Here is a 22,140-nt window from a genome sequence, read left to right as displayed (position 1 = left end):
CGTGTCTCTACGTTGGGTGGGTCCCACGCGGAGTGTACCACCATGCGTAATGTCTCTGAGCTGGTAGATGAGTGGTCTGGTCCCAGACCACCTGAGTAGATAATGGAAGCAGACACACAGCAAAAGGTATTTAATGTGCCACCAAAAGATCTAATGTTTCGGCAGAAACACTGCCCTGATAATAAAGGCAGTGTTTCTGCCGAAACGTTGGATTTTTTGGTGGCACATTAAATACCTTCTGCATACAGTAAGTCAGTGTTCCTGCTTACATTATCTACACTGTATTCCTTTGGGATGTCTGGACCTCCCTGGACCCAGTGCCCCGGCAGATAAGTACCCCCCTCCAGCACCATACTGCAGTGTGCATGTACTTCTCTCTTTGCCCAGACCACCTGAGACCAGGATGCAGCTGCGTCCTGGCTTTGTGCCTCACAAAATGCTACAGGGCAGTGTCCTTATCTCTGGACCTGTCTCCGCAGCAGCCACAAACTGAGCGGAGATGGGGCCTAGGGGGTCTCTGGCCTAGTGCAGGTGCCACAGACACCTGCACATACACAACCTACCCTAACCTTGTCCCAGCTCCGACTGGCGTGGCTGCAGCGCGCGAAATGTAGCAACTCTCAGAGCTGGGGAATTCTGCAGTCATGTGACTGCAGCCCCTTAGGCTGCTGCGAACTGTAATTCCCCTGTGGAGGAATATATATCAAATGGAAATATTACATTGTGCTCATTTGCATGTCTTAGGTCTGCAACACCGCCTTTCACCTTTACCGCGCAGCATACAGTGCTTCCACTGCAGTAAGGGATGCAAAATGGGAAAATTACATGCAAATGAGCACAACTTAACTAATATATATACTGTATACACACACACACATTAAAGCAGCAATTCATGTTTGGAAGGGAAGCGGACTTGAAATATAGCTGTACAATTTCTTCCTGCTTTGACATTAGCTCGGTAGCTGAAATAGAACTTTCCCTCACCTTTTGTGCAAGGCTTGTCTCTATTTCTTACTAGTTCCTAAATAAATGACTGAAAATAAGTAAAGAAAGAAAAATATAATTCGTATGAACAAAACCAATACCAACGAATAGGAATAATTCTAAACCAATGTGCTTTGTCCTCTGTTCTATAATATATTTGCTGCTCCCTAAAATAAAAGAACTAAAATTTACATTTACATCCAAGGAAGGACTGGCCATTTGAATAGGAGGAAAAACTTGCAGATGGAGGCAAAACAGCAATGTTCATGAACCTATGTTCCATTGTATTATTACCTATATTTCATGATATTATCACTATTATCCTTTTTGCTGGTTGACCTAATTTGCGAATACAGTAAACCCAATCATTAGGAATGCACGTCAGTGGCAGTCCTGTAGTGCAGATTCATTTGTATTTGATAATAAAGATATACATACATTTGTGGGCTTATTTATGTCCATTTTAAAGTCAAATCAAGTTTTACATTGTATTTATACTAAACACTTCAGTGCCTACTGTTTTTACTACCACTGTTTACCATTTGGGCTTTATTCTTTTTTTTATCATTATATTAGGAAAACTAGAACTAGCTTTAAAATGGTTATTTTGCCAAATCTGCACTGTAAAATGTATTTCCCTATTCATATTTTTATTTGCTCTGCCCAGAACAGCAATCATTATGAAATGACATTATTTTAATGTGTGTTGAATGCACCTGCAGCGCATTTTATATTCAGATTCGACTACCACACATTCAGAAAATAATGTATTTCAACTTTCAGATAAACCACACCATTCATACCACTGCAGGATTGGTTGCACAATCAACGATAGAAATTATAAGATTAACTATTAACTATCCCAAATGCACAGAATGGCCTGATATGTACTATACAGTAGCATGGAGAAGCATTTGCTTATGTTCTAATATCTTCCCTGGCAGGAGCGCTATTTAACAATCTGCCATTAGAGCTCTGGGAGGTTGTTATTGAATAATATATTGTAATTGTTGCAATTAAGTCATTCCAAATTGCAGTTTGGCCATTTTTTTTCACCATGTGTGTTATTACAAATGCAATTATATGATGTTACACCTGCTTTTTATTTATCAAAGCATGTTAGCCTAGCACTCCTGATCCTGTTTTAAAGAGCTGCAATAGATTTTAGAATGCTAATTTTAATATAATTACAGTCCATGCCCTCTGGCAGGATTACCTTGAAGAAAAGCAGCAGTTGTATCAAGTGGCAGTCTGACTCTAGTACACCTGTTTTGTAGCCAAAATACATCCAAGACATGGATGCCTTACTCAATGGCATAGAACGCCATTGAATTACAAAGCCAGAAATGATCCCTTAGATAACATAACTTTTTTATTAGCACTGTTAATTATTGATTTAAAAAAAGAAAAATTAAATATTTAACAGTTCTCCATTGCGTTAGTCAGTATTGTGTGTACCTCATTCAAGTTCAAAGATTACTACGTGGCATATTCATTACAGAGACATTGAAAAAAATTGAATAAGCTTGTTAGGAATTTATTCAAAAATCCTTGAAATATTTTGATATGTTTTCAAGCTACAGAAACCAATTCTTCGGAATGCACAAAAGCGAACATATAAATATAAAAATGAAAGCATCTCAACCTGCAATCATAGCATGATTAATATTTGTTATATTTATTCAGCATTACCTGTGAATACAATCTCTACACAGCTAATATATTTAAAGTGTTGATGTCTGAAACACTGGGATATAAAGAATCTTGCCAAGTTCTCATGGGGATGAATGAACAGTAGACGCGGTCCCTCGACCCCAAGGTCATGACATCTACCAAACTGTTACAATTCTATTCAATTCCTCTTCTATCAACAAGGGCTTAAAAACTAACAACTGATAAGTTGTATTCGTTTTTGCTTATGTCAAAGCATATGCCTTGCCCTCAGATCAAAGTTGTATCCTTGTTCCATTTCTTATCTCCCAGCAAAGTTGGTAGTTGCTCTTTATTAATAAATTGTTTCCCTGTTTTGATAACTTATTTTTTGTCAAAGAAAAAAGTTGACTTGGTATAATCATTGAAAGTATTCTCTATTTATTTGGGGCTCACAATAGTTGTCACAGATGATGTAGTAAAAGGGTAATGCTGTACTGTATGGCATTTGTCAGTGCATCATGTCATATGTGCATTTAATAACACATTAGGCCAGCTATGGCGAACTTTCAACTTGTTTTATGTATGCGCAGCATAAGCGGATGTAGCAATAGCAAAACACTATCATTCTGTTGTATTATGTAGCTGTTATGTATGATTATTGGTCTTAAAGTTTGTCATGCTACCGACTTCTTTAAAACACCTTTATCAAAATGTTTTTGTAACTGCGTTTGGTTTTGGAGACAACTAGATTATGTTACTGTTAGAGGTACGTTAGTGGAGCAGCGCGAGTTGCCTGCTGAAGGAAAGACTGTTAGGTTTAGAAACCTCACGTAGAAACAAATGTACATGTAACTCTAAGGCTGCCGCCCCGCTGGCGCTGACCGCGCTCATGCTTGAGAGCTGTGACGTCACCAGCTCCCCAAGCATGAGAGCCGTGTCTCCTTGCTATTTCGCAAGCGTGTGCGAGGGAGCGTTGCGGGCAAATTGAGCGCACTTGAAATGTACATTTTTTTGTTTACTCAAGCGCCAAGCTTGAGTTAGCGTGCGTGCCCGCGCACGAGCGCGCGGGGACTTGCACATAAAAATTTGTGTAACTAAAAGCGCCAAGCACCGCGCGCTCAGCGCCAGTGGGGCCGCAGCCTAATATTGCACCATTCAAATATATTTCTGTTGTGAATGAATATTGATCTGCTTGCCAACATACAAGTGTTAGTTACATAAATATGACATTTTATATACATATACTTTGAACCACACAATTATATGTACCTTGCGAGTGTATAATAAGAAGTTTGAGCCACAATATTTTTTTTTGGTGTCACCTTCAGTAATTTTTTTAGAGTAGCAATAAAGTGAACTTACTGTGAACCTAACATGTTTTATTATTGTGTAATTGCAGTCTGTTGCCAATGGAACACTAACTTTTCAGAATGTTTTTTTTTGTTCTAAGCTCTGACTTTTCCTGTTTTGTCTACTCCTGTACATTCCAATGGCAGATTTCAATGCAGCCATATTGCAACTCCTAAAAAGTTCATTTAAAGATTTCCTAGGTATTGCAACTCAAACGTACATTGGTATTTTGGAGTATGGTAGCTAGGCACAAATTTGCGTAGTGCTCCAATATATGCAAGGTATATGAAAAGAAAAAAAAACAAAACGTATAGAACACTACAAAAGGTTCTTCTCTCTTCTACATAATCCCTTGGTCACCTGGAGTTGAACCTTGTGCGCTGACCAGAGAATGTCAGCATTGTAATCTGGAGAGAGCTATCATTGTGCAGGGATTCTGTTGCTGAAGTTCTCATTTTGTATCCTACTGTAACTTGCCTCTGATATTCCTTCCACGACATTTCCCTGCTCTCTGTGTGCCATGGTGTAGCTAGTGAAGCCTGTCTTTTTTTTATTACAGATAGAAACCTAATCCTGTCTGGAACAGGAAGACAGTTCTTCTTTAGTGTCAATCCTTTGTTAATGAGTCCGTTAAATTAGCCTGTGCTGACACTCTGAGAAGAGAGCATTTTGTTGTACATAAGGATTCTATTGTTGGTCCCGTACATAGCTGAAAGGCCATTGGTGTATACAGGTGCCTGGACAGGGCACGGAGGATATCAAGTTAGGGCACAATTTACATTGCTCAGGCAACCAGGGAATTCCCAGTTATTCCTTTACATTTTTATTTTAAGCAACACAATACAAATACAGATTCAAATGACTGCATAAAGCATAAAAGGCATATTTAATGATTGCGTGGTAAATAAAATGTTTTAAAATTAAGCTTCAGAATGTCAGGGACAAATTAATACTCTTACTTGCACACTTATACTTTTTAACAGTAAAATGTGAAGATTATTGGCGGGCGTCTTTTGTAAACAATGGGACATCTACATTTTATAGATGTGTGGTACAGTCTTCCATCAAATAAATGAAAGGATAATTTGGATAAACATATGAAAACCCAACAGGGCTTAGGTACCTCACAGGGTAAACCAGTGCAATGTAGCACTTCCTGAAAGTGAGCAAAACAAACTTATTTTTGAAAGATATACATTTTCAAAGAGTACATCAGAAAAAAAAATACATTTCTACTCACTACAATATTTTGTTTTTCCATCAGAGGGCCTTTCTTGTTGGCTTTGGGGAAATCCTGGCATCCGGAGGAGTTCAACTGTGCTCACTGCCGGAAGAGTATGGTTGACATGGGTTTTGTTCAGGAGAAAGGTGACCTCTATTGTGAGGTTTGTTATGAGAAGTTCTTTGCGCCTGACTGTGCCCGTTGCCAAAAGAAGATTCTTGGAGTAAGTAGCATATTTAAGTTCTTCTAATGACTTCATTCTTTTACATGTTCAGTCAATTTATAAAGACTTCCTTCTCCAAATTTGCTTATACAATGTCTTTGAACCAAGTCTATTACTTGTTTTCCCCCCTCTTACTGTACATATGTGTCCGTATTAATGTGTGTACAGTATGTATGCATGTGGTTGTGTTGAAGTGTTATCTACAATTATATTAATTTTCTTGTGGTCAAATGTTTTAGAAGCGGTGTTAAAAATGACTTTTCCAGTTTATTCTTAACAGTTGTTTAATACAGTGTTTTTCAACCAGGGTTCTAAGGAACCCTTGGGTTCCCTGGGCATCCACTGTAATTTTAAGGCAATTTTAAAATTGTACCAAATACAGAAGAATGTAAAATGCATCTGATGTCAGACACGCTATTAGAAAGGGTTGGGGTTCCTCAGAACTTCACATATGGTTCCTTAACCAAAAAAAGGTCGGAAACCGCTGGTTCAATAAGTCAATTTAAATGAGATTGGAACAAACAGATTTGTAAAAAAAAAAAAAAAAAAAGAAGAAAATTGTGCTGATTGTGGCACCATTTCTATTACAATCTTTTTATTATTATTATTATTTTTTTTTATGGTGAAATAACCTCCTTTAGTAACTGTAAATTCTAAAGTTGGCCATACAATTAAATAACTGAAGCTTTTTATTTTTGTTTTTTTTAAGAACCAAAAATTACCAGTCGAAGTCACTAAAAATTATTTGGTGTATAATGAGGTTTTTTCTACAACAACATTTGAATTGATTACAAATTCAATTAATTGGATTTAAATTTGATATCAATGATTTAAAAATCAGTATTTAGTATATTATTATATATTATAATATTATATATCTAATATTCTGAATACATTTGACATGTATATCTTTTTAAAATATACACACAAATAATCCATGTTACGAGTAAAGTAATAGTCCCTCCTACATTACACATGTAAAACAGAAAAAAAAAAAAAAAAAAAAAAATTATACAAGACCTTGATTGTCAGATATATAAGAGCTGCCCAATTTCATGTTCGTAAGCATTGAATCAAAAAAAGGCACTTGAATTGTTTTCCTTCAGCGCAGAATATGTTGCCAGAATTAGCACTTTGAACAGACTACTGTTAGTAATTGAGTGACACTTTCTTCTCAAGTTGGTCATTTCCTAATTGAGGATGTTTGAAAGCTTTATGAATTTACTCCTAAAATTTTGCAGGAGCTCAACAACAAGTAGTATGCAAAATACAATACATCTTACTATACGGAAGGGGAGCCCCCTTCACGTCCATTTACATCAGCTGGGAGCAGTCATGTGATTGCTCCTGGAGGTGAAGGGAAAAAGGAGCACAGCCATCCGCATCCAGGTTGCATGAAATGAAATAGGGCAACTCCAGGTACAATAAAATCGAAGTATCTATTAAATCGGCTTTGCAAAAGTGTAGGAGAATGCACCAACGCGTTTCGTCCCGCTGGACTTTCCTGCGGGACGAAACGCGTTAATGCGTTCTCCTACACCTTTGCAAAGCTGATTTAATAAATACTTCGATTTTATTGTACCTGGAGTTGCCCTATTTCATTTCATGCAACCTGGATGCGGATGGCTGTGCTCCTTTCTCCCTTCACCTTCTGATCTACACCTCTGAGGATTGCACGCTGAAGAATTCATCCTACTTGGAACTAACACAGTCAGGTATAGGGCATCAGCCCTTTATTATTACCTCTCTAGTGTGGGATTGCTTATTGATTATGCCCCATGGGTGAATTATGTTTCAATAGGGGACCGTTGGATGTGGTAGCTGTGTGGGCACCACTAGGTCTCCTTTTCACCCTGGGATGAATATCCCTGTTACTTATACAGCTGTTCTGAAGTTTGGATTCACTTGAATGGACTTATGTCTCTGTGAGCTTACTGTGTGATGCACCAAATCACCACATATCTATGATTGCTCCTGGAGTCAGGTGACCACAAATGCCGGATGCGCTGGCGACACTCAAAAGGTTTAAAAAGAAAAGTAAGGCAATTTCCAAAATAACATTTTCATTCGACTTTGTTAGCGGTATGGCTTTCATTGGCTAAATCTATTCAGTCTGTGCTTTGCTGCATACTACTCTACAGACCAGGGTAATGCATAACCATGCACAGTACACAAATCATACTGTACAGGCATACCCCGCATTAACGTACACAATGGGACCGGAGCATGTATGTAAAGCGAAAATGTACTTAAAGTGAAGCACTACCTTTTCCCCACTTATTGATGCATGTACTGTACTGCAATCGTCATAACTGATGTAAATAACGCATTTGTAACAGGCTCTATAGTCTCCCCGCTTGCACACAGCTTCGGTACAGGTAGGGAGCCGGTATTGCTGTTCAGGACGTGCTGCCAGGCGCATGCGTGAGGTGCCGTTTGCCTATTGGGCGATATGTACTTACTCGCGAGTGTACTTAAAGTGAGTGTACTTAAAGCGGGGTATGCCTGTATACTGAGACTGTCTGAAATATGTTCAAACTTACCAATGCTGTAAGTCATTAAATCGTGAAAAATACATTCTACTTTGTTGCTTTCATTCTGTCACTTTCAGCAACATTACTTAGGCAATCCTTTGCAATGATTATCAGTGATGAAAAATGCAGTAGACAGCGTGACAGTTCAGGACGATCTTATTTCTGTTATTGGATATTTGAGCTTTGAGGATCAGGTGCATGTGAAAAGATTCAGAGGTGTAGGACTGAGTAACCTGTAGTGCCTGATCTTCAAATGAGCTACTTAAATAATACAGATTTAATTAGGAAGCTGCAGTACTTGTGTCCGATCCAAAAGCCTTTTAGAAGGAATGTCAATGTAATTTGGAGCAACAGCATAAGAGAAATACAATTAGTTGATGTGAATACTCTTCATTAGTTTGTTTACCAAGAGCAAAAGGCCAGATGATGATAATACTATGTAGATGTTGACACACGTTTTGGTGGAAGAGCTGGAACTGATCAGAAGGAACAACAAATTATACAATAATATTAATAGAACAGTTACATAGATTATTGTGTTTTATAGATGGGTCAGATGAAATCTACAGTCCTTGGCTGTTTTAGATGTGAAGTTAATCGACTGTCTGCTACAAATGTTTATTCAACTACATAGTCAGCCCAGCTGGAATAATCATCTCTGAGAGAGCAGGATATTTATAACACTTCATCTTTCTTTATACCAGTCTCAACACATTTCCTAACAATTTGAACAGCATTTCAATGAGATGCTTAAAGGGGCAGTACTGCCCACCAGTATATACAGGAGGGGCCATTAAGAAGATGCACTCAGCCCTGTGGCCATTTTGCCACCATTTATACATGTGTCCCCCTTTCCCTGTATCTAAGGGAACTACGTGTGCTACTGTTACCTGTGGCTCGCAGAAGGCCTGAGCCTCCGCAGCTGGGAGCCTGGGTGATCTCTCGTTCTCCTCGGTGCAGCGCCTCCACCTGAGAGGGGTCCCAGCGCAGTGGGATGACCCATTTCAGCACCACTTACAGTGAAATAATACACACACCAGTATATAAAAATTGGTTTACTAACAATAGAATAACGATATAATGGTACCATACAATATAACACACGTGTAGACACATAATGTCTGTAGTTGCCTGTGGTCTGATCCCAAACCGCAGGCTGCAGCTCACCATGTGGCGTCTCTACACTGGTGCTACACCTGACACTATAAGGGCTGTTCTATACAGCATGCGGCCGTGCGTTCCTATGCGAACGCGCGTGCACGTGCCGCATGCTTTCCGTGTATATAGAGCCGGGAGCTGCAGGTAAGTGTATATGCGTGTATGTGTGTGTGTGTATATGTTGTGTGAGTAAGTAAGATTTTTTTTTAATTAAAAAAAAAGTTTAATAATTTTTTTTTGTTGTTGTGCAATTATTTACCCCACACACATCCATACATACACGCATACATACACACCAATACATACATTTGAGCGCAGGCAGCGGCGCGAAAAGATGAATTCATCTTTGCCGCTGTCTGTCAGCTCCCCTCTCCCTGCCGTGCGCTCGCACTGCCCTTCTATAGAAAGGCTGACTAACATCAGCCAACTAAAAATCCGCACGCACCCGGCACTATAGAACGTGCCTTAGGCTAAAGGGTTGCGTCCCTGTCTGGGGTCTTCCCTATAGCAGCCACAATCTAGGAGGGGACTAAACCTAGTTGGGACCTAAGGGGCACACCTAGTCCTAGTCCAGGGGAGCACTGGACAGTACCTAAATGGTTCTCCCCTTCTCCCCTTCTTCCAACTGCCAGCAACTCCAGTAACTGCCAAACTGTGTCAACATTCTACCTGCATGTCCTTCAAGCTCCTGGGACATGTAGTCCCATGCGGAGCCTCTCCTAATATGGCCACCACAACTCTGGGGACTGCGCATGCGCAAAGACTCCACTGTGCATGCGCGACCCTAAAATGGCTGCCGAGAGAGAGATCAAATAAAAAGATCACTTGTGAGCACATTCACAAGTCTTAGACAGGGCTGCAACCCTGCCTTTCACCATTATCACCTAGTATACAGTGCTTCCACTGCAGCAGGGGATGTTTTGTGAGTGGTTTCTCTGGATTTGCATCTGATTCCCATGCTGTGCTTCATGTTGGAATTTACATTGTATAATTTAACTCTCAGATGTTGTTAGAAACAACATCTGATCAGGACTGATTGGTAATTATTATATACTCTCTATTTGAGATTTATTCTGTGCATCATTGAGTGCAACGAGGATTAGCTATTATACTACACTTTGTTAAATCTATAGCTTTTTTGACCTTTGTTGCATTACAATGTTCTTTTATACAGTGTATTAGATATTAGATTGTGTCCATTGCTATCTATTTATACCTAACCAATTTAATCAGGAGTGAATATATATCTTCAGATGTTCATTTCCCTGAGCTACTCTAGTCTTAATTAATATGAGATTTGCTGTTATTATTCTTTTTGCCATGCATAGCTAAATTTGGGCAGTTGTTTCATTGTTATTCTCTTGCTGTTTGTATCAATGAAGGTTCATTCTAAATTGTACCATTTTTTGGTTATATCATAGCTTTAGCATTAGGGATACAAATTTACCACTCTGGTTAGATATTGTAACTCTTCAAGAATGACACCAAGTGGATGAATATATATTGTTTTATTTTTTGGCCATAATATAGTCCAAAACAATGTAAAGAATTATTTTATTTATTCATCCATCGACTTACTATCATTATGTGTACATTCAGTGATAGATGATAGATGCATGATTTCCCTTTTCTTTAAAGAACAGGGATTGTGAAACGCGTGGGAGTGCTATTCCCCTGTTTTGTCCTTATGTTTTTTATTATGTAGTCCAATAAAAAAGTTTTGATTTTTATGCGCTCCCGGTGGGTTGTAGAGTGCTTTTTCTATGGGTACGCAGTCCAGTCTATCCCCTGCTACTTCTTATTTTTTAACCTTTATTTTAATTTTTTTTCATGTTGGACAGATTTTTACCTTTTTTTGTTGCATACTGTGTTTGAGTGTCTGTGAGACTCTAGAACGAGAGCTTAGCATACACATCTAGTTCTTTGGCATTGTCACTGCGATACTAGGAGGGTTATTCTCTCAGGTGTGTTTGTGACGATCAGGCACTTTCGGAAACTCCTATTGACTTGAACGGGAGTTTTTGTGCATTAGTACGTGATTGACACTAGCACAATTTAGAGCAGTGGTTCCCAAACTTTTTCGGTTCAAGGCTCCCCAAGGCGATCAGGATTTTTCCACGGCGCCCAAAGTAAAAACAAAGGTGTATATACATACCTAACAGTTGCAGTGCGCAGTTGATGTCTCTCTCAGACACTCTCACACACTCTCACTCTCTCACACACTCTTACTCTCTCTCTCAGACCTCACTCTCTCTCTCAGACCTCACTCTCTCTCTCTCTCCCTCAGACCTCACTCTCTCTCCCTCAGACCTCACTCTCTCTCTTTCTCTCTCAGATCTCACTCTCTCTCTCTCCCTCAGACCTCACTCTCTCTCTCCCTCAGACCTCACTCTCTCTCTCCCTCAGACCTCACTCTCTCTCTCCCTCAGACCTCTCTCTCTCTCTCTCCATCAGATCTCTCTGTCTCAGACCTCTCTCTCTCTCTGACCTCTCTCTCTGACCTCTCTCTCTCTGACCTCTCTCTCAAATCTCTCTCTCTCAGACCTCTCTCAGACATCTCTCTCTCTCTCTCTCTCTCAGAAATCTCTCTCTCTCAGACCTCTCTCTCTCTCTCTCTCAGACCTCTCTCTCTCTGACCTCTCTCTCTCTGACCTCTCTCTCTCTCTGACCTCTCTCTCTCTCTCTCTGACCTCTCTCTCTCTCTGACCTCTCTCTCTCTCTGACCTCTCTCTCTCTCAGACCTCTCTCTCTCTCAGACCTCTCTCTCTCTCTCAGACCTCTCTCTCTCTCAGACCTCTCTCTCTCTCAGACCTCTCTCTCTCAGACCTCTCTCTCTCTGACCTCTCTCTCTCTCTGACCTCTCTCTCTCTCTGACCTCTCTCTCTCTCTGACCTCTCGCTCTCTCTCTCTCTCAGACCTCACTCTCTCTCAGACCTCACTCTCTCTCTCAGACCTCTCTCTCTCTCAGACCTCACTCTCTCTCAGACCTCACTCTCTCTCTCTCAGACCTCACTCTCTCTCAGACCTCACTCTCTCTCTCTCTCTCAGACCTCTCTCGCTCTCTCTCTGACCTCACTCTCTCTCTCTCTCTCTCTCTCTCTCTCTCTCTCAGACCTCACTCTCTCTCTCTCTCTCTGACCTCACTCTCTCTCTCTCAGACCTCACTCTCTCAGACACACACACACTCTCACTCTCTCTCTCACAGACAGACTCTCTCTCTCTCACAGACAGACTCTCTCTCTCTCTGACAGACACTCTCTCTCTCAGACAGACTCTCTCTCAGACAGACTCTCTCTCGCAGACAGACACTCTCTCTCTCTCGCAGACAGACACTCTCTCTCTCTCGCAGACAGACACTCTCTCTCTCGCAGACAGACTCTCTCTCTCTCTCTCTCTCTCTCGCAGACACACTCTCTCTCTCTCTCTCACAGACACACTCTCTCTCTCTCGCAGACAGACACTCTCTCTCTCTCACAGACAGACACACACAAATAAACACACACACACACACACACACAAATAAACACACGCACACACACACAAATAAATACACACACACACAAATAAATACACACACACACACACACAAATAAACACACGCACACACACACAAATAAATACACACACACACAAATAAATACACACACACACACACAAATAAATACACACACACACACACACACACAAAATAAATACACACACACACACAAAATAAATACACACACACACACACAAATAAATACACACACACACACACACAAATAAATACACACACACACACAGATACACACATTGAAGAGCAGTGGAGAGCAGAGGGAGCGACGGATGTGAGGGGGGGGGGTTAGGGGGGAGGAGATCCGTGCAGGCAGCTCCCTGCACACAGTAACTGGGCAGGCAAATGTACACCTCTCTCTCCCTCCCTCCCCCCCACCTTCTCCTATCACCCCCCTACCTTCTCCTATCACCCCCCTACCTTCTCCTATCACCCCCCTACCTTCTCCTAGCACCCCCTACCTTCTCCTATCACACCCTACCTTCTCCTATCACCCCCCTACCTTCTCCTATCACCCCCCCTACCTTCTATCACCCACCTACCTTCTCCTATAACCTCCTACCTTCTCCTATCACCCGGGGCAGAAGGGGACGGGACACCGTGCAGACAGAGGAGGCAGGAGCGGGGAGGCACAACTCACTGTGTGCTCTGCACAAAGCAGAAGCCCCGCCCCTGGCTTCCTCTCTGCCTGCAGCCAATCCCCTGCGGCCCGGCCGGCATTAAGGAGTGATGGTGGGGAGGGATAATCGGAGGGATGGTGGGGAGGATAATTGCGGCGCCTCTCTAGGCAAGCCGCGGCGCACCAGGGCGCCGGGGCGCACAGATTGGGAACCACTGCTTTAGAGAATAACCCCTAGGAGTGCACACATTTTATGATGGACTTGTTGTCGAACATGACTACTATATTGAGTCTTTTGTCCTGTTTATGGAGTATATCTTTAGTAAATGTCACACTTAATTTTGCATCTCAAATGTGATATTCCTCATATTTATTTTCAAATATATAGATCTAGATTGTTTAATAGTTTCTCCCTTATGAGGTACAGTGAATATCACTGTCACAGAGAAAATACATCAATTAATCTTTTATATTGTGATCAATAGATTGGTGTATTGGTTTGTGTGTTTTTGAACAGTCATCATGTAGATGTTCTGAATGAGTTATATACAGTATCTTTCCTGTATTCTTGTAGCAAGAGAAATGTAGAAAGGGGTTGTGTCATGTCAACAGTGCACCAGATGTATCAAAGAAAAAATCCTATTGATGTTCAATTGGGATTTTTTTTCCTTTGTCACCTTGAGCAATGTTCTTGCCCTTGAACTGCACCACTTTTGCCATCAAACATAGACCCATACAAGTTTTATTTTATTATTGAAGCCTTGTGTTTGTACATATCAACACTTTGGAAATAATATATTTATTGACCCAGAGAATTAATCTGCAGAATTACCAGAAATAAAGTATTTTTAAAATAAAGAGTCAGCTAAGTTGTGGGAACTTCAATTATTAATTAGTTTCTCATATAACAGTGTCTTGGGAGAGCGAGCATGAAAGCTGAGTATTTCTCTGTAATACATCAAGTGCAAGACACAATAACCGTCTGTCCACCATTTATATTCAAAAAGAAGTAAGGAAAACAGAGGCGGTTCATTATATACCCACACAAACCCTGGCTTCAGGGAGGTGCAAACTAATAGATGATATTAGATAAGAATAACCAATTAGTTATATTGTTCACTCCTGGTGGGTACAACATTGTCTGAAACTTAAATGTTATTGCTAAATTGAAAAAAGAGCAGACCTTATGAACCAGAATAAAGATGGTTTCCATATATGAGGCAGTCCACTTTATTTATAATAGTTATAGATGAGGCCACTTCTACCAATTGTATGGAATTTATAGCAGTGTTTCTCAACCATGGTGTGCCCTGATACTAACCTAGGGAAAGGCTGCTGGCTGCTCAGCGGGCACATCCTGCACTGCCTGGAGATCTAGAGACTGCCACCTGCCTCTCCTCTTTCAGGCCGGCACAGTGGAGAGAGAAGCCCCTCCTTCTACAGACAGAGCAGGATGTGCCAGCTGAGAAGCTGGCATGTTTTAGGTGGGAGGGAAGGTGGAAGGAGTGAGGCCTGGGTGTGGTGGGGAAAGGTGTGTGGTGTAACAGAAGGGGCATGTGGTGTTCATAATTAAGAAAGGGGATGAGTGTTTTGTGTGAGATGGGGGGAGAGTGGAATGGAGTATGTTGAGTAAAAGGGTGAGTGGTGTGTTTGTGTGTTGCATGTAAGCGAGGAGGGGGGTGAGTGAGGTCTGAAGAGCAGGGAGATTTAAAAAAAGACTTGTGGGGTACCCCTGGTCACAAAAGGTGGAGAACCACTGTTATAGCATGGTAGGTTTTATCACAGCTTATTATTTTGTTTGTGAGATTTGTGTTATTTGGGAAGTTTTAATCTTATTAATGGAAGTTATATTTGATCACTAGGAGGATACAGTACATTATTTTGGCTTTTTCCTTTCTGTCTCTTTTTTTAATTTAACAATACAATTTACGTTTCATACAATTATGTACCCACAAGAGATGTTCCATATAAGTAAGTAGTGTGTCTTCTTTCTCTTTTATGATATTTCACAAGTTATATCCAAATCATTTACTGATCAGCAAGTCAACTAATTCTTTTTCTTTAACACTAACAGGAAGTCATCAATGCTTTGAAGCAGACTTGGCATGTTTCCTGCTTTGTGTGTGTGGCCTGTCAGAATCCTATTCGCAATAATGTCTTCCATTTAGAAGATGGAGATCCCTACTGTGAAACAGGTGAGCATGTGTACAACACATTGTAATATGACTTTGGGGAAGTATTATCTGGAAACGAGGTTCCTTAAGGGTGTGTTTGGAGTCATGCCGGTACCAGCTCCGGCTGGGCAAACAATATGGCAGCTTAAACCTCCCACAGCATGGGAGCCAATAGGAAGCCCAGCTGGCCCACGGGACATTTAACAACCAGGAAGTAATGAGCTTCTCCGGTAAATATATCCAGAAGCAGGGGGTCCCGGAGCTGAAATTAACAGGGTTCAGCTTTCCTATAGTCATATTATCCTATTTTAAGGTATCTTCTGATTTGTTTCAAATATCTGACTTGAAATTATAGTACTAACAATATAGATCTGATAGGTACTGTAGTACCTGGTCTGTAGACGTTTCTTTAATTTTTGACTAACCCATACAATTAGTTGGCTCTCAATAGACTGCAAGGAAGATAAACATGAGCCAACTGGGAATGACGTGGAACACTTAACATACTGTATCAGCATTGGAATATTGTAATCTGATGCTGTAATCTGATCTGGAGCTTTTAAGGCATGAACAAATATAATAGAACATGTAGGGGGGCATTACTAAGCAATAATGGAACAAGAATATATGTACTAACATATTAAAAAATCTAAAAACCAATAGCATTAGACCCTCTTGTATAATTTATTTTTTAACATGTCTGACCAAGATATGCCATTTTATTTTTCTATTCCCACAAAGGGTTTAGGCATTTGATTGCCAGACATTTTCGTACATTTTCTTTTTTTTTTTGTTAGCAGCATACTGTAGTATTGGGCAACTGGGTATGCTGTGCCTGCGTTTATAGCCCCAAATAGCAATTGAAAGTGTTTTTTTTTTTTTTTAAATCATAGCCAGTATTAGCGTTCCAATGAGCCGAAACATCTTGAGTTTCCTAAACCTCAGATGAATGGGCTTCTGCAAGATGATGACAATGATTAGATTCCAGCTCTAGGAAAAACAGATCTAAATAACATTATGTATATCAGTGCTGCTATTTAGATAATAATCTCATAAATGTCATATTAGATGAATTGTTGCATGTTGTAGCCAAGTTGAAGTTTGCTGGAATATTGGCCATAATAGGAAAATATTACACATGAAGTCACTACCTGGCACTCATTCCTCCACCTATGCTTTAGGCTGCAGCCAGGCTGAGGCTGAGCGGGCGCTCGTGCACGCCACGATGAAACACATTGCGGCAATGTGTGTGGCCAGCGTGAGTGAGCGCCTGCGCATGCCCGTGAGTGCACGGCGCTCAACTGCTTGTAGAGGCACGCAAATTTGTTTATGCTGCTCGCTGGCGCGTCACGTGAGCTGTTCGCCCAATGAGGGCGAACCAGCTCCGTGACATCATGGCCTGTGCCCCCCCAACATGATCCCATACGCATGCAACTACTGGCCAGGAAAAGCACAGCCAAGCAGAGCGCATGAAGTCCCAGCCTGGCCAAAGCCTTAGTCATCAACTTCTTATTTACCACTCGATATTCAGTATGTCCCTTTAATGTGTGTCCCGGAAAGAAGACAGTTGCAATAGCTTTAACACCATTGATATTAAAATGTGTATTCTAATGTTTAGAATTCTTATTGTTTAGATTATTATTCCTTGTTTGGTACGATTTGCCATGGATGTGAATTCCCTATTGAAGCGGGAGACAAGTTCCTGCAAGCTTTGGGACATACGTGGCATGACACCTGCTTTGTGTGCTCAGTAAGTAGAAATTTGGACCACTAAATAAGCCAATCCACTTCATATTCTGCCTAACTTTAGGGTTTAGGAACATAGTTAAGGTGTTTTCAATGTCCCAAAACGTAATTTCTGAGGCATATTTTTGTTGTGAGGATTTTGGAATCCTTTGGTTACATGTACTGGTTTTAGCATTTTTTTATGATCTAGTCCTTGAAGAATGTGATCTACTGAATGCATTTCACCATTCAATGAGTAAATAAATCTATTACGCTATGCATGGAAAAAAATGTTATGCAACATATTTCAAGGATTTCATATTGGATATTTCCTGCTGATTTTTTCTGTGTTGCTGCTTTTTTTGATACGTTTTGCTTTTGGTCTCACCAAGTTTCTTCTTTAATGTAAATCCTTTCATTATTATTTTTGAGTGCTGATCCAGTTTGTTTTTTTGTATGTGTTACAATGCCTCCACAAATATTTATATTTTGTAATGTTATTTTCAAGTTGCTTATTCATTTATTTTCATCACTTTTGTATACTTTTTCTGAATAAGCCTCCAGACGTTTTTATTTGGAGCTTATTAAGGATGCTGGCCATTGCTATTTTTATTAAAACTGCTTGATCAGTACATTTGAGTAGCTGGAGTAATATGTTTATACATGATCACCTCAAATGAAAATAGTAAAAATAGGAGAGAAATGTGTCACAGTCTCCTGGCAAACTGGAGCAGACCAAGTACACTGAATATATTAAAGATAATATCCCATTGCTTTCTATAGGATTTTATTCTCTGATAGATATAGTACAGATTGTTTGCAGCTGGGAGACTCTGATACATCACCCCCTAGGTATTCACAGTAAGCCTGTTGGGAGTAACACTTTGAAGACTACATTTAAGATGCTTTTGACTTAAAAGGCTGATCATTTTATAGAAGACCAGATACAGATGGTAATGGGGGCTCTGCTCATAATATTTTATAATCTAGAGGGAATGGGGCAATGTTGAAACAAAAGGTCAAGAAGGTGCTCATTTTGGGATGGAGTATGCCTCGGGTTGGAGTGTGGTCCAGCCACACAGCTGATCCTATTACGGTTTGGGGGTGAGGATGTTGGGGGGTGGAATGCCATTTAGAAGAAGGTTGCAGTAGTCAAGGAAGGGCAACGTAGAGTAAATTAGGATTTTATTTGTGCCATGAGTGAGAAGGGGCATAAACTAGGGATATTTTGGAGCTGGAGACAGCAGGATTTAATGAGGGAGTGAATATGAGGAAAGAAGGAGAGGGCAGAGTCAAAGATGACTCCTAGGCAGCAGGTTTGGGGTGTTAATGAGATATTGGTTTTGACGGTGAGGGAGAGTTTGGGTCCAGGGGTGGCAGTGGAAGGGGGAAAGTGTTCTATTAAGCATTAGTAATAACTATTATTTGCTCCTGTAGATTTTCTTCTGCATCATACATTACTTTTGGTTTTATTAGTTGAAACCTTATGATTTTTACAAAGTTGTTTTCTTCAATGCACTATAGTATATAAAAAAAATGCCTTGGGTCTAACAGACAAATTCATCCATTACAGCACCCTTTCCTTAATACCATTTCTGTTCATGAATGTTTTTGCTACTTCCCTGCAGCTGTAGAACCTGTAATGTTTTTGTGACTTTAATTATTCCATTGTTCTTCTACTTAGGTGTGCTGCGAGAGTTTGGAGGGTCAAGCCTTTTTCTCCAAGAAAGATAAACCACTGTGCAAGAAGCATGCTCACTCTGTGTGACCTCTGACGTCTTTCCGAACGCAATCTTCTGATTTAAGATGCCTCCGCAACATGGAATGCTAAAATATTTTGTTAAAAACAATAGTAATGTAGTAATGAGAGTTTAATCCTTCATTTACTTCTGTGAATAGGTGACAAAATATATAAAGTTTAATATTAGTATTAGTTTGCATAAAATGCAGTGGCTGCTCAGATGCTGCTGTTATATTGTACCATTTGTCTTGCACAATCTAAATGCTGTTTTATAAGTTAATAGTTAGGGTGGCATCTATATTCTTTGCAATGTATCGTACACACAGTAGTCGTGGAAATGAGCTAGATACTTCAACTTTGTCACCTCATTGTGTGTGGTTCATGGTATCTATTAGGATTTTGTTACTGTAGAAGTGGAGTACTTTTGGTGAACCAGTAAGATAGTTCCTTGATGATCTAATTGTTCATGAACTTCAACAGACATCACAGGTCTCTGCTTTAAATATAGTAAGAAGAGGCGATGTGAATGACATGTGAGGCCTCAAAGCCTAATGTACACCTGCATCTATTGTTAAGTAGTGTCATATATTAAAAAGCATTGGAATCATAAAGTGTTTAAAATGGAAACCCTGTTTAATGCTCATAATGTATTGTGACTGTGTGGCATTTTCTAAAGCACTGCTTTAAGTGGTGCGTGGGGGGGACACAGGTTCTGTGTATTTATGGTAAGTGTCTAAAACTGTGTGCCGTATCTGAAAGCTACACACAAGGTACGTGTTGTGGGGAACTGAGAATGAGTTTAGGGGTCTATTTATCAGTGTGTTTATGCACTACTCAATTTTCTGCTGCAGAGTCACACACAACATGCTTTGTTGTTCATACCACCTCAGACCTGACAGAATTTGGTGCAGAAAAAAAAAGGCGATAAAATGAAGCCGAGAGACGCATGATTTGATTCATTTAATTTTAACAGCCATGTAAATACTCCCTAACTCCTCTCATTGAAAGTCCACAAATTATAAACCGAGGCGCATTGGGGAAAACGCCAAGAGCCTTGATACATTGATGCTCACAGAAGCGCAAAGTAAAAATGGCATCAGTTATGCTCCAAAATTGCCTTGGTACCTAAACGCCTTAACCCTTTCTCTGCTCCGAGGGACCTGCAACACATTGCAGAAGCCATGCAGGCCACTCTGACTATGAAAGGGTTAAAAGTTTCCCTCAGTATACTTCACTAAACGTATTAACCCTATCCAATACAACTACTCATTCTTTGTTGCAAATCTTTGATACTCTGTATTTTTCTCCCTACTTATATACTGGCATAAAACCCCCACAGTTGTGACACGCACAGTTTATACTTGCCTTTTATATTACTCTTCCTATTTCATGCTCATTTCTGAATATGCTCGTATCCAGTGCTGGGGCGATAAATATGTTATCCAAATCATTTGACCTCTAATTTTTATAATGATGCCTCAGGAGGCTTAGCAACAGCAACTCTTAGGATATGTTATCCTTAAAGTGTGTTGCCAATGAGAAGCCAATTATAAATGTATTGTAGTGTTGACTTACCTCAACACATTTTTGAAGCGCCTCCATTGAGTTACTGTGCAAGGAGTTTCAGCATCCTGAGAGGACCATTAATGGTTGTTTTTTCCATAACTAATATGATTATTAAGTGTGCACACATCACTAGAGATATGTTTGGGACTATCCCTTCTTTGTTTATTGTTTTTCCAATGTAGGTATGACAAAATGGTCTTTAAAATGTTAATGGCCAAGCTTCAAGAAATTAGAATTTTAATATTTTTATCTTGCACTGTTCAGCCAAAAGTATGCTACAGTTCATTGAAAATCTGTAAACAAAATATTATTGAATTGTGGCTTCTCAATATTATCAATGTACAGTATTAGTATTACAGTTACTGTAGCAAGAATATAGTTCAATGCTACATTTAAGCTACTGTGCTAAATCAACATAAGTGAAGTTCGGTGTTTTATTTACCCAAGTTGTTCCTTAAATTTAGTATTGGTTATAACGAGTCAATTAAGTCTAATTCATCTGCATTTTACATAGGATTCTCATAAATAAGTAGTTATTTGGATAAAAATAATGAAATGAATGAATCAAGGATTACTACATTACAGTATAGGATTACTACAGCATAGCTTTGTGTTTTGTTGCTTGAAGCATATTTATATTGACATAGCCATTACAGACTAAATGTTGTTTGGAGGTCTACTTATCAACCTACCAGATGCAGAATTGGGGCAAAAAAAAACCCTTCCTAATTTTGGTGCAGTATTTTGTATTGTTGCACCCGAGAAATGTTGATAAATAGCCCTCATATAAGGGCAGATTTATCAAGCTCCGATGTGGGCTACCACACTCCGATGTGGGCTACCACACTCCGATGTGGGCTACCACACTCCGATGTGGGCTACCACACTCCGATCCAATGTTAACTGCCATTGACTTGAATAGGATCGAGTGTGATGCTCTGAATCTGAGCTTAATGAATTCCAGCATTAAAGCAGCATTTCATTCAAATTCCTATTTGTTTTTTTATTTATTAAATCAGTTGTGTAGTATTAAATAATACTTACTATATAATAAAACAAATAAAAAAAAAACCTACACCCCTTCCTTATTTGAAATAGGCAGCCATATTGCATGCCCTGGGAAGCAGGATCTTCACGGATTGAAAACAGGAGAACGGATCAATCGGCAGCTCAGATCATTGTATTGCCATAAAGGCAAGGAACTGCTGCATTTATTATAACACAAACACAAAAAATTTGGCCAAGATGAAATGCTCCTTTAAAATTTATAAACAACTTTTTTACAATGCCGAAACCAAGATGGTGACCAAGTGATCACTTCAGTAACAATCACCTGGTCATAACCAGACTCCCTGAGGATTTGAACAGAAGTGGTGGAGACATGGAATGGTGACTGTGGTCACCCTACAGAGAAGTAGCAGGAATAGTATTAAGTGCAGGCAAGTCTCTCCCATATGCAGCTAATAGTTTGTCATTGTGGAAAAAATGCTTTGTGTCATCTCAATAGAATGTTTGTTAATTAGAATGAAAGACACTTTGACCTATTATTACATTACATGTATGGTTATCCTCTTATTAAATGTGCTTGCGTTTTGTATGTGGGATCAAACATTGTTTCAGGGGGCTTTGTGATTTTGC

At 39.9% G+C, this 22,140-nt stretch overlaps 1 protein-coding gene across 1 annotated transcript in view; it reads left to right on the top strand.

Moving 5' to 3' along the window:
• The window catches only part of LOC142499852 (PDZ and LIM domain protein 5-like), a 66,783-nt gene extending 47,220 nt beyond the window's left edge, over positions 1–19,563 (top strand). Inside the window, exons 7-10 of the mRNA XM_075609810.1 lie at positions 5,252–5,432; positions 15,371–15,491; positions 17,105–17,220; positions 18,880–19,563. Coding sequence (XP_075465925.1) covers positions 5,252–5,432; positions 15,371–15,491; positions 17,105–17,220; positions 18,880–18,963 — 502 coding nt within the window. The 3' untranslated portion in view covers positions 18,964–19,563. The remainder of the gene's footprint in view (positions 1–5,251; positions 5,433–15,370; positions 15,492–17,104; positions 17,221–18,879) is intronic.
• The last annotated feature ends 2,577 nt before the right edge of the window (positions 19,564–22,140 follow it).

Source organism: Ascaphus truei, chromosome 1, assembly GCF_040206685.1.
Source record: "Ascaphus truei isolate aAscTru1 chromosome 1, aAscTru1.hap1, whole genome shotgun sequence".
In the NCBI taxonomy this organism is placed as follows: domain Eukaryota; kingdom Metazoa; phylum Chordata; class Amphibia; order Anura; family Ascaphidae; genus Ascaphus; species Ascaphus truei.
This window is presented reverse-complemented; position numbering and strand designations above follow the sequence as displayed.